General features: G+C 35.5%; 1 protein-coding gene across 3 annotated transcripts in view; it reads right to left on the reverse strand.

Annotated features, from left to right (window-relative positions):
- VRK1 (VRK serine/threonine kinase 1) overlaps nt 1–14609 on the reverse strand; it is an 81704-nt gene that overhangs the window by 44998 nt on the left and 22097 nt on the right. For all 3 annotated transcript variants that reach the window (XM_045561081.1, XM_045561096.1, XM_045561087.1), the window contains exon 2: nt 151–315. In XM_045561081.1, coding sequence (XP_045417037.1) covers nt 151–310 — 160 coding nt within the window. In that variant the 5' untranslated portion in view covers nt 311–315. The remainder of the gene's footprint in view (nt 1–150; nt 316–14609) is intronic.

Here is a 14609-nt window from a genome sequence, read left to right on the forward strand (position 1 = left end):
TGTCAGAGATGCACTTTGGCTTAATCATATGACATTAAGTTGACTGTAAATTATTAGGAACATCCTGTAATTGCTCATAATTGCAAAACCATTTTGATAAGAAAGCATATAAATCTTTGGGTTTATAATTAGAAGCAGTCACATACTTACCAAGATATATACAGCCAAAGCCACCTTGGCCAATGGGTAATCCCACTTTCCATTCCTTTTTTGCCATGTCAGTTATTATCTCCCCAACTGCAAATTGTTCTGCAAGATGTCTCTTTGCAGGGCCCTGTGTTCCAGCTTGAGCTGCTTTTACACGAGGCATTTTTGCTATAATACAAAACAAAGCAACACTCAGAATTATAATCTTAGAAGTATTCAAAACATTTTTCCCTAAGGAAAGCTTCTGTACAAAAGAGATGTTCAAATTCCTAGTTATTCCAAAACTTTTAAATAAAGGACATCTGTTAATTCTGATTTATAATGGCTCAATCCTATTTGATTATTTCTTAACTTTAGAGAGGAGACAATAAATAAAATATATGCAATTATTTTCGAGGAAATATTTAGGTTTAAGTTCCAGTGGCATAAGATCTATGACCAAAAATGCTATTTAACAATAACAACAACAAAAAAAGACTTGCTCTATGAAGTTGAGGGGACATGGACAAGGTACATCCAATTAGAATGCACACTTTATATTAATGCAATGAGGATTTTATAAAGGTCAATACTGACGTGACAAGTACACAGCACAGAGTTTAAAAACACAAGCAATTAAACACAAGGGTCTCGAGAGGGCAAGTGTTCTTAGGGCATGACAGTATATGCTTTACTTGGGTTCCCATCCATCCTTACAACTCTGTGAAAACTGCATTATCATCCCATTTTATAGGTGAGGAAATCAAGGCCCAACAAGCTAGCAAGTGGTGGAACAACAGCAATTTGCGCTGATGACTACCTGGCTCCAAAGCCTGACCAACATGCTCCACAATTACAGAAGTCACTGTAAGGAAGCACAGCCTTCAAGAGTGACAAGGAGAGACTCCGGCTGTTTAGTCATTTGGGTTCAAAGAAACAGCAAAGCTGGTGACATGCAGTATTTCTACACTTCCCTTGTCACTAAGTATCCTATAGGAGACGAATCTCGATTAATTTTCCCCACTAACACATAAGTTTAACATAACATTCGGGGGAAAACAGTGGTTCACTGTGAAAATAGCACTAGACTGAAATCAAAAGACCTGGATACCAGGTATAATACCAGTTAGTTGAGTAATCTTGACCAAGTCACTTCATGCTGGGCTCTAAGTGTCCTCAGGTGTAACTCACTTCATCAAGTGAAGGAACTCAGTGTATATATATTTGTACGCATGCCCATGTGAGCAGTGTGTGTGTTGTGTGATTTCAAATTCTCAGTTCTACAAATATTAATTTTAAAAGATTTCAAACAAATATGTTAGGATTCTACAGTTTCCTAAAAACACAGTAGAGACATAGTAAAAAAAAAAGGAAGTTGACAAGAATTATTAAGACAGTCTGAAAAATCTGAAATGGCTATTCAGATAAAAGAAGTACACTGTTTGGTTTTAAGCCTAGATATGCTACATGCATACATACTACATTTGATTAGAACTTTTCAGCAAATACCATCACTCCACATAAAAAAAAGCCATATATGCAAATGTTCTTTATTAATTTATTGGGGGTTTTTAAATCGACTTTTTTCCTAGAGAATACTAATGCATCTTTGCTATCTAAATCTTCTCTAATTTAACAAAAACATCTCCAAAATAAATGAATGTGCTCGTCACTTCTTCTTATCAATTAATTCTCTTAATTAATGTGTTTTTAATCATGGTAAAATCTTGCTGAATGGAATTTCAGTGTCAACCAAGATAGCCCCGATTCAAAACACCAAAAAAAGTAACTCTAACACCTATGGCAGTGAACCAAGTAAAAAAAACAAACAAAAAAAAAAAAAAAAAAAACCTAAAACACACAGTACTTCCAAATACTAAAAATAAATGCCTTTTGAATTTTATCCAACTTCATCAAGTCACCAGAGTAATCTCCTATTTGATTGTTTATTTATGGTAGTCAAAACAGTTTGAAATAAGTGAAAAAGATGTTTTCTTATCTTTCTATAACTCAAAATAGTGACTAGGCAATCTTTTGTGTTTTTCTGGAATTTTTTTCCAGAAGTGATAAAAATACGATATTTTAAATGAAGTATTCTGGTTCAGCATCAACTCAATATAAATTGTGGTCAATAAAAAGTGTTTTTCCTCCAAATAAAGCTGTTTGCTTTCATTTTTAGTTTTAATCCCATGGCCAACTAATTGAAACTAAGTATAATAATTACTTAAGGCTTGGACTGACTTTCTTGCCTAGAAATAGTCCCACAGAATGGCCCCATTGCCGTGATCTACTGAACACTCACAAATCACTGCTCCTGAAGGCTAACACCGAACACGGTGAGAGCAGCAGCAGTTGGTTAATCTCCCTGAATTCCCCTAAAGAGCCAGACAGGACAAATAAAGAACAAAACTCAAAACTCATGAATAACATCTACAACAAAACTGGGGACAGTATCTCCTATCTTGGCAAATCCCAAAATTTGAGTAGGTGAAGACAAACCAGACAGCAACAAGATCTATGTGGTATCAGGAACTGTGAAGAAGGGAGCAGAAGTACAGTGCCTTTGATGAACCTGAGAATCCCAAAATTACCAGGGGCTACTTCTTAGAAAGCACAAAGACACTGTGAGAACAGAAGTTGAAACAAAAATGGGTGCAAGGGGTCGGGGATAAAGTCTGAAGAGGCTGGAGCATGCTGGACTACACAACTCTCAAAACTAAACAACCAAGGCCCTTTGCAGGTCAAAGCCTCAGGCTGAGGAGAAACTGCTCGGAAGGACTCTAAAGTGAGCATCACAAGGCTAATACAAATAAAGGAACAAGAAAGTTCAAATGAAAGTGGATCTGTGAGTTAGCCTCCATATTTTGGAACACTACACAAAAACAAATAAAGAAGAGGTTCTAGAGAATGACATAAAGTCTCCCTGAACCGTATCATTTAAAACTAATTGCATATGAAACTCAGCAAGAGAAAAGGACGGAGACCTAGTACCTCACAAAGTTGATGCTTTTTTTTAAAAAAAAAAAGAAATGCCCATAAGAAAAACATACCTCCCAAAAGGTTGACAGCTTTCAAAACAAGCTAAAAAACATTTTATATATAAAGACTAACGTGACTCAGAAAAATTCAGAAATCAGGTGATAAAAAATTTAAAAGGAAAGAGAAAATCTTTTCAGAAATGAAGAGTAAATGAGAAGGAATATAGACTGAATAAAATTTATAAAAATAACTTAAGAGAAACAGAAAGTGAAAAAAACAAAAAATCAAAAAGGACAAAAAAATTTTAAAAGAAAATCATAAATTTAGAACACAGAAAAAAGGTAAGATATATATATATAAAAAACAAAGAAAATCAAAGCAAGGGAACAGAATACTAAAAATGCTTAAATTCAAGAAAACTTTCATGAACTTAAAAAAAAAAAAGATGTGAAACTACATATTGAAAGGTCACACAACATACATCAGAAAAATCGACCCAAAATGACCATCACTAAGACACAGGCTAATAAAATTACTGAACTTAATAGTAAAAGAAAATTCCCATTGAGCATCCTAGCCAAAAAGCAGATATTTTATAAGGGAAATAAAATCAAATTGTCATCACTTTGACAGCAACACTTTATGCCGAAAAAAGGGGGAAGTAAGAATCTACTAAAGAACAAGCCTAAGATATCCAAAATATTCACAGAACTGAGACTCAACAACAGTTACAAAGGAGAGCATAGAGTATATGATGGGCATATCTTCTAGCAATGCAGATACAGTATAACTATAAAAACAGGATAACATATGCAAAAAACAACTTTCTAGTAATCATATTGTGATAAGCCTACTGTGTGCATAAATGTTGAATAATGCAAATGAAAAATTGTGACATTCTTATTCTGTCATTCCCTTATGCCCTTAAAACTCAGGATTCAAATATAAAGAAAGTAGATAGAGATGCAAGATAGAACAGGTAAAGTTAAAAATGCTATACTTGGAAATATTTTTAATTGAGAAGGTATTTTATCTTTTACAAAAAGCATACACATACATACACAGAGACACACCCTTTGTATTAACAAATGGAAAAACATCCCCTGCTCATGGACTGGTAGAATCAACATCATAAAATGTCCATACTGCCCAAAGTGATTTACAGATTCAATGCAATCCCCATCAAAAAACCAGCATCATATTTCACAGATCTAGAAAAAATAATCCTAAGCTTCATTTGGAACCAGTAAAGAGCCCAAATAGCCAAAGCAGTCTTAAGTAAAAGGAACAAATCTGAAGGCATCACATTATCTGACTTCAAATTATACTATAAGACTATAGTAACCAAAACAGCATGATACTGGTATAAAAGCAGACACACAGACCAATGGAACAGAATAGAGAACCCAGAAATAAAACCATCTACTACAACCAACTGATCTTTGACAAAGCAGACAATCTACCCTGGGGAAAGGAAGCCCTATTCAATAAACAGTGCTGGGAAAATTGGATAGCCACACGGTAGAAGAATGAAACAGGATCCCTATCTCTCACCACATACAAAAATTAATTCAAGATAGATTAAGGACTTAAATGTACAAACAAATACACACACACACATACACACACACCCATGGAGTACTACTCAGCCATAAAAAGGAATAAAATAATGTCATTTGTAGCAATGTGGAGGGAACTGGAGACCATTATTCTAAGTGAAGTATCTCAGGAATGGAAAACCAAACACCATATGTTCTCCCTAATAAGTGGGAGCTAATAGATGGGTACACACAGGCACAAAGAGGGAGGATAGGTGTGGGATGAAAACTTAATTATTGGGTACAATGAACACTAAATGTTCTGGTGACAGGCACACCAAAAGCCCTGATTTAAGCATTATACAAGATAGCCTTGTAACAAAAACACTTGTACCTCCTTAATTTTTTGATATTAAAAATAAAATCAGGGAATTGACATCGGTACAATCCATAAAACAAGTTCAGATTTCACCAGCTGTACACGCACTCATTTGTGCATATGTATAGTCCTATGCAATTTTATCACATGTGGACTGTGTAACCGCTAGTACAATCAAGATGTACAACTGTTCCACCACCACAAGACTCTGGTGTTACCCCTTTAACCACACTCACCCTTTCCTCGTCCCTAACTCCTGGCAACTCCTAATCTGTTCTTTATCTCTATAATTTTGTTATACCAAGAATGTTACATAAACAGAATCAAACAGTATGTAACATTTTGAGATTGGGTTTTTATACTCAGCATGACGCCCTTGAGATCCATCCAAGTTGCTATGTGTACCAACAGTTCATTCTCTTTTATCCCTGAGTAGTATCCCATGACATAGATATGCCACAGTCTGCTTCACCATTCACCCGCTGACAGACATTTCAGTTCTTTCTGAAATGCTGCTATGAACAACAACAACAAAAAAAAAAAGAACACGCCACTACCCATGAAGTAGTCTTGCCAAAAAATAAATAATAAATCGAACTTAAATCTGATCAAGCCTACCAATTCCCAAGATATGAAGAGAACGGAAGAACATGATAAACTATAACACAAGAATGCAGACAGCAAAATCCTGACTATAGGAAACCCTATAGCACATATAATCCCATTTTTTCAGCAAATTAAGGGGGGGAAAGGAGGCATAGGAGAAAAGAAGAATAGATTTAAAAAGACTTAAAACAATATATATAAAACAAAACAAAATCAGGCAAATCTAAACCACAGCATTTAAGAATGCACACTTGAGTGGTAAAACTATAAAGAAAAACAAGGAAGTGATCACCATCAAAGAGGTTACTTTGGGGTGGAACATGAAAGTTATGATTCAGTTGAAGCAGCTGGCAGGCAAAGTTTTACTTCTTAACTTAGGTGGTACTTATATGAGTACCTTATAACAACGACTCATTAAGTCTGTATTTGTTTAAGTTTTCTGAATTGTGCAATATTTTATAATTTTAGACATTCAAAAATTACTGCTCCTATAATTAATAATCACCAAGGAATCAAAACTAGAAATGTTCTCATACTCAATGAGCTTGCCCAATCCCCCTGCTGATAAAAAAAAGAAAGAAAAACAAGAGACACCTAAGCAAAATCTGTACTTCATTTCCTGTCAGCTACTGGTAACTTTTGCTCATTTTTCTTTTGGATTACTAGTCTTGCTTTTCATTTATAGGCACTTCTTATATATTGTGTATTAAAGAAATTAGCTCATTGTATTACAAAGAGCCTCCTCAATTCGTCTTTGGACACTTTATTTTTAGCTTTTGAATTTCATCTCACCCTTAAAAAGACCTCCCCCCAATTTTTTTTTAATATTCCATGTTTTCTTTAGTTATTTCATGGTTCATTTCTTACTGGAAAATTCTCACCTGCCTACACTTATTTTGGCATAAGATACAAGGTAGGAATCTAGCTTTTTCCAAATGGTTATCTAGTTTTGTTTGTTTTTTTTTCTTTTTCAGTCATTCATATTCATTAAAGGCATCTGGTGTTCAAAGAACTTAAATATAACACGTCACACCAACCCAAGTAAACCAACTACAAAAAAATATTCCTATAAAGGCGTTTTCACATGTAGATCCTAGATTACCAATTTCTGAAGAAAAAGGAGGAGAAGGAGGAAGAAGAAGGAAGGAAGAAGGAGGGAGGGGGGAGGTGGTAGAGAGGAGGTGGGAGGAAGGAAGGAAGAGAAAGAGGAAGAGGAGAAAAAATAGAAAAATAGATTCAATTAACTAGCATTTGAAACTAACTTTGTGCTTGGGTTAAAACCTCCCTCACACCTACGTCTGCTCCACAGAAGTGTTAAGAAATCATTGAAATATACTCTGTTGTTCTGATAGAAAGAGTCCACTATGACACAAATATTTCTTTAAAATATATCTAAAACTCCCTCCTGCGGCTCCTAATGGAACAATATGTGGGGGCTACAATCTTAGGTGGCCTTGGGAAACTGATGGCCACTTCAGTGCTCAGGGGATAATTCTGCTGGGTGCAAGGGGGGCCAATGATAAATATTTACTCAATAAATAATCTTTTAAAATGTTGAGAAAGATAACAGACTTAAAATAAATACAGCCAGTATCCCACATACTTAAAATAACTATTCCCAGGAAAAAATATATTATACTTGGTGGTTGTTATGATTTTTTTAGTGTGCTGCTGAATTCTATTTATTAATATTTTATTTAGGAACAAAACTGATATTCATGAGAATAGTCTGTAGTTTTTTTTCCTGGTATATTTATCTGTTTGAATATCAATATTATGCTCATTTCATAAAAAGATTTTGGAAGCTTTTCTACTTTTACCACAATCTAAGAGTTTAAACAGCATTTGAATGATCTATTCCTTAAAGGTTCTGAAGACCTCAACTGTGAAAGTCTGACAATCCCAGGTGTTGGTAAGAAGGTAAAACAATTAGAATTCTCATACACTGTATACTGTCCCAAACATTTTGAAAGTCTGTCTAGCAGTACCTGCTAACTAACCCAGCAATTCAGCATAGATAGATTAGATAGATAGATAGATAGATACCTCTAAGAAAAATGAAAACTTGTTCACCCAAGGACATACACAAGAAAAAGAATGATGATAGCAGCTTTATTCAATAGCCACAAACTGGAAACACACATGTCCATCAGTTGGGAAATGAATATAATAAAACAAATGAATCTACAAACACTGTATTGAAAAAAAGATGTACCACACAGAAGAGCACATACTGTATTTTGTTTATATGAATTTCAATAAACAAAACTAATCAATGGTAATAGAAGTCAAACAGCGTACACTATTTGAGGAAGGAAATGACTATGAGTTGGAAGAAGGAGGCTGCAGTTGGAAGGTACCTAAGGATCTGGTAACATTCTATATCCCAATTTTGGTGTTTAAACTGTATATTCACTTTGCAAAAATTAATCAAGTTGTACACTTATGGTTTATTTCATCCTGTTTATGTAAAATTAACAGTAAATTATACAAATTACAAGTGCAACAGTGAGGGTCCATTCAGGAGACAAAAAAACATACAAGTAATTAAAACAGGAAAATTTAATATAAAAAATTATTAAGTAAAAGATAGTCAACTACTAAAAGGAGTAAAAGACAACTCTAAGGAATATGGGACAAGCAAATACAGGGAGTAGTTACTATCTCTGAGGCTATGGGAAAGCATCCAAGGAAGGAACACTTACTGGACAGGCTGTGGTGACAGCCCACTGGGTGGCAGAGTAGCTCTCTGAAGTGCCAGTGGGGCTGGAGCTGCTCCACAGGCATCTGCCCACTGGAGCACTAGGGAGAGAAAGAAGTTGCCTACTGGGGTGCTAACAAAACTTACAGGAGAGTAAGCATGGCTGACAGCCACACATCAGAAAGAAAGAAAAACAAACAAGAAAAACAAGCACACTGCAACAAGACAAGCCCTTTCCTCTGCTAAGTCTTGCAGTACACCTTCTTCACCTTCTAGTGACAAAATCTAACATTATTATGGAAAGGAAAACATGTTTACAGGATCTAGCTCAAGTATCACAAATAGAACAAAGAATGGTGAATTTGGGGTTGAGAGGCAATAAATTGATAACTTTCACAAGTGGAGATTGATAAATGTTTACATATATATACACACCTGTGCAACAACCAAGATTAGAACATTTTCATCACACCATAAAGTTCCCTAGTGCCCCTTTCCACCAACACCCATTCTTGTCCTTCCAAACACAGGCTCCTTAATGTACCTCTCAGCGTGTGCCACTTACTTTGGAGGACACAATTCTGCCAGCTTTGTCTGACGTCTCACCTGTACCTCAGACCTGACAGTGGCCCCGTTCAGCATCCTCCCAGACCCCCTATTTGACCTTCACTGTACTTGGCAGCCCCTTATTTTCTGGTTCAGGGCTACAGAAGTCTCCTAGTTTCTGAGAATATGAATGAAATCTGTGTTTCTCAATCTCCTTGTTGGTTTTCAGGCAATTTCTGAAAACAGGAAAGGGAAATTATTTAAAACCAGTAGTCCCGGCTCAAAAAATAATATAACCACAAGTATTTTCCTAAGTTAGTGAGTTTTCTGAAGAATTTAAAAACACTAATTTGAATTAAAAAATCACTTTAGTACGCTATTGAGTTTTTTCTAATAATGAAACCAATATCTGCATTAAGGTTTCTATTAAAGAACAATACACTGGAAGACACAAACTTTAACCAAATCACATCTATCCATGTAATTTCAGCCTACTTGGCTCAATGCAAATCTACTGTTATAGCAGCCAATGCAACAGAGAGTTTTCGCAGAAAAAAAAAGTTTATCATCACATAATCCATTACATAATCTGACCATTTCTTTTCCCTTGATATTAAATGAAATGCAGATGCAAGTGAAAAGCACATCAAGATGCAAATCAATACTGCCCTTTGCTGAAATCACTCACTGGTATATTCCATATTAGCATATTCACCAAAATTTAATTGTAAACAGAGTAATTATGGTACTAAAGTTATTAAATACACAAAGCAAGCTTGGAACTATACATATTCAAATAGAATTTCAGTGGCAGATCAACTTTTATATTTGAAACAATACCCTAATTAATAGTCAGCTCTGATGATAAAATGGTCCTCTGTTTTTCAGATAACATTCCAAAAAAAGTTCTGCAATGAATATTAAAATAAAGTTTTGTGAATAGATTTTAAAATTTTCAATAGCTATATTTATAACAATATGGTACTGTATTTAGACAACTGGCATTTCTCAAGTTCTGGATTCAAATTTGAAATTTTTTTTTTAATCTTCTGCTGAGGAGAGAAAAAAAGCTTGAATGAATCACAACAATGACACTTACACTTAATGAGCTCTATGAATTCATCATATCCAAACTGGAAAATTGTAATGCTGAATAAAGCTCATTATACACTGGATGACTACTCATAAATTTTCCCTAAAATAGTTACGCATGTAAGCTCCTTTAGGGGGTCATATATTTTTATGAAATTTTCTTTAAAGTCATAAACTTCTCTGATGTGTTTTATACCATATAGAGACATGATGATTCAAGGATAATTTTGGACAAGCTGGACTATTCACCATTCCATCAACATGGTACCAACATATTCTTATCTCCTGTCTTCGCAGTGTAAAGTCTTCTCTCACACAAACCCCATTCTGTATACATTTATGGAAATTTTTCCCATATCCAAAGATCTACCTCTTCCTCAATCAGATATGACCTCTGAAGTTTCAGTACTATCTGTACCTCTTATTGCATGGGATAAATAAATATTCCTTGTAAGTTTATAAGCTCCCTGAATATGAGAACTGCCTTAGTCACAATAAATAGTACCTGGTAGGAATTCAATAAATTTATGAACTTAAACAGTAAAAAGGTTAAGTTAGTTTTTGTGCCCAAGTACCTGATGTCTATGCATACACATAATCCCATTGCAATGGATATTGCCACTCCTTTTAAAAGCCTAGCAACTGCTCTCTACAATGACTATGTCAAACCCTGTTTATTCTTCCTCAAACTATAATTCTCCTTCCTAACTCATAATTCTCAGATGATCTACTCTAGAGAGAAATAGAAGCTTCAGATGGGAATTCTCTTGTCTTTCCAAAAGCCAACCCTACAAACCACCTGTGCCCACTTCAAGCCAATCCTAGCTTCCTTCTCTCCTGTCACAATGTGAAGAAGCCATCCTCCTCCTATCCCATCCCCTCCAACCTTCTCAGGACTTATATTATGAATCCTTCTCATATATTCAATGTATCCCTCAACTGGATCCCTTCCATCAGCTTTTAAATATGCTCACGGCTCCTCCATTTAAAAAATAAATTTTTAATCCCCCTGCTCTACCATCCTTTCTTTTCCCTTTCCATGCCAAACCTCTCAATAATCATATGTACTTACTGACATTTCCTTTCTCTTCACTCCCTCAACTCACCCCATCTGGGCTCCACCTTCATGACTGCTCTCTAACAACTCCTGCTAAGGTTACCAGGGAGCTCCACACCACAGAATCCAGCTGACATTCAGAATCACTCATTGGCCTGTTCAGTGGCACAACACTGTTGTTCATTCCTTCTTTCTTGAAACAGTCTCTTCCTTTTGCTTTCACAATACAATACTGTCCTGGAATTCACTATACCATTTAGGTAACACACAGTTCTAGATAATTTGGGGGGAGAAAATAAGTTCTTCTTTCAAGATGAAATGAGCTTGTTCTTTCAAGGAGCTCGTTCCACTTTATGATATACAGTTTTCCAGGGCTGTATGTTAAAAAAGCAGACCACCTACACTTCCACAGCTTATACCAAAATACAAATTTTATTATATGAGAATAAATTATGTAAAATAAGAATATGCTATTACATTAAGATCTCTGGAAATTTAGGACAGAAGCATACACTTGAAAATATAAATGATTGATAATGTTTGTTCCTTTAAGCTAACAGATATCAAGGAAAGAGTTTATAGTCTTAAAGAGGTGTATGTACAGCCATGTGCTTAGCAGCACTATCCACAAACAGCAAGAGGTCAAAGCAACCCAAGTGTCCATTAACTGATGAAAGGATAAACAAAATGCGGTATATACATAAAATGGAATATTCTTCAGCCTTAAAAAAAGAAATCCTGACACATACTATACCACAGATAATCTTGAGGACAGTATGCTAAGTGAAATAAGCCAGTCACGGACAAATACTACATGATTCCATTTATATGAGGTAACTGAAGCAGTCAAATTCTCAAAACCAGAAAGTATAATAGAATGGTGGTTGCCAGAGACTGAAGGGAGGGAGAAAAGCAAGTTGATAGCACAGAGTTTCAAATTTGCAAGATGAAAAAGTTCTGGAGATCTGCTTCACAACAGTATGACTACCCTTAATACTACAGAACTATACACTTAAAAATGGTTAAGATAGTGATTTTTATGTGTTTTTTAATTACAATTTTTTAAAAAAGAAAACACTCTCCAGATGCAATAGATAAAACAGATGCAGAAATAAAGTTGATCCAAGATAATACCAATATGTTCTTGGTGCCTGTGGGGTCACTGCCCCCACACACACAACTAGAAAAAACATTACAAGTGGTACTTTTTTCAAAGGTTGTTCTTATAGATGCTAATTACATAAATCTAGTTATAGCAATAAATAAATGTTAACTGTGAATTATGTAAATTTATGAATAAGAGTAATCATATGGTTTGTTCATTCACTCACTCACTCTACAAATACTCACATAACCTACCAAGTACCAAGCATTGTTCTAGACACTTGTTATACCTCAAGGAACAAAACAAAGATCCTGCTCTTTGGACACTTATATTCTAGCAGGAAGAGACAGACAATAAGAACAAATAAGTTATTTACCTCATATGTAGAAAATGTAGCTGTTATACTTAAGTATAACAGGAGGTGACAGGAAATAGAAGATAGGGAGTAGAACGTGGCAGAGGTAGCCTGTAGTAGTAAACAGAGTGGTCATGGTCAGCCTCCTTCATGAGGACTTTGCTCATCTAAGCAAAGCCTTGAAGGAGGTGAGGGAGTTGGCCATGTGAGTATCTGGGGCAGGCAGAAGGAAGAGCTGTGCCAAGGTCTTACGGTGGGAGCATGCTTGGCACCAGTGTGACTGGTGTGGAGTTAGCAAGGGAGAAAGTAGGAGATGAAGTCAGAGGAACAGATCAAGTAAAGCCTTGAAGGCCACGTCAGGACTCTGACTTTAGCAACAGGGTAAACATACTTCTATAAGGTTTTAGAACGTGCTATATACTTGCATTTTAATTCACAATGCTTCAATCAAATTAAAAGTCATACTCTGAACACATGAGTCAAAAAAAACTCTCCCACTGACTAAATTCTCACCCAAGTTTTTACATTTTTGATGTTTTTCACTAACATGTATTAATCCAGTCTCAAAATACATTCCATCAATAGACTAAACTATGTAAGCTTAAAATAAATCCAAAATTTTAAGTGCTTCTATAGTGCCTTGGTCACAAAGTTCACCTCGAGGTTAGGAATGAATGGGTTTGTAATGGATCAAATTCCATTCCTAAAAAGCAGGATCGGACTAAGCCCTATTATTCTCCCTTTAACTTAAATATTAGTAACTTGGTAATGCTATTAGAGTGAATGGCTTATAATATTTTTACAAAAAACATGAAAATTTTTACCATGTTATATCCTTTTTTAAATCTAAAATAAAAATAATATCAAGTCCCATGGAATTCTACATTACTACAACATATACCCTGCACTTCATTAATTCATTTACTCAGCAAATACTTATTGACAACATACTTTGTGCAGGAACTGTTCTAGAAGACAGGGATAAAGCAGCAAACAAAGTAGACAAAAAGCCCTACCCTCATGGAGCTTACATTTTATTCAGGAGAGACAAATAATTTAAAACATTAAAACATGTCATATGTCCAATTGTAATAAGGGCTAAGGGGAAAAAAGGGGAGTTGGTAAAGGAAGTACAAATTTTAAAAGATGGTTTGGTAAAGCTTCACAAGAAAGTGACATTTAAGCAAAGACCTGAAAATAAAGTGAGAGAAGCCACTCTGGAAGTAGAGCATCCCACACTGAGGGAGGAGCAAGTACAAAGGTGGTAAGGGAAGAATATGACCAGCCTGTTCTAGAAACAGCAGGGAGTTGGTGCAGCTCTCTCTCTCAGCCAGGAGAGAGAGAGCACTGGCTGAGGTCAGCTGTAAAAGGGCACAGAGGTGGAGAACGTGCCCAACGCACAGGCCACCAGAAGGAAATCCCTGGAAGGTCTTGAGCAGAGAAGTGACATGCTCTGACTTGCATTTTGAATGGATCGCCCTGGTTGATGCATCAATAAGAGACTGTGAAGGGGCAAGGCAGAAACAGCTGTCAGTTATTACAATGGTACTGCTGCTGGAATAAGCAATGATTGCATTCATCTTTATTGAATAATAAGAATGTCGATTTTTTAAAAAATTGTACTGACTTTTAGCCACTAAACAGAGGGATACAGAATAACCTAAGAGTTTTGTTTTTTTTTTAACTTTACACAAGCTGCCCTCCCCCTCAGAAAAAACAAGTCTGCAGTGCCAAGAAGAAACAATTGATATTAGTGACAGATGGTCTAGGAAGCATGCTAATCATCTCTTACTCTAGATTTTCTAAGCTCTCTCTTTATAGCAATTTAGTTCACCAGGAAATTAATCACTTGAACTCCTTTATTCCAAAGGCATTTATAAAAATACCTCCAAAATATGCGCCAGATACTACTAGAGGCTGGAAATACAAAGATGAATAAAATGCAACCTTTGGCCTCAAAAAGCTTCACTTAGCTTCATGTAGAAACATCATCACATAGTTATGATTTAATATTATAACATCAGCTTCAAACAAGGATCAATAAAAAGCCTCCCAGGTAAAGAATGCTTCTGAATCCTTTGATAAAACTAAGACAGTGAACAGTTATAGACATCTACAAAACAAA

Source organism: Lemur catta, chromosome 1, assembly GCF_020740605.2.
Source record: "Lemur catta isolate mLemCat1 chromosome 1, mLemCat1.pri, whole genome shotgun sequence".
Classification (NCBI taxonomy): domain Eukaryota; kingdom Metazoa; phylum Chordata; class Mammalia; order Primates; family Lemuridae; genus Lemur; species Lemur catta.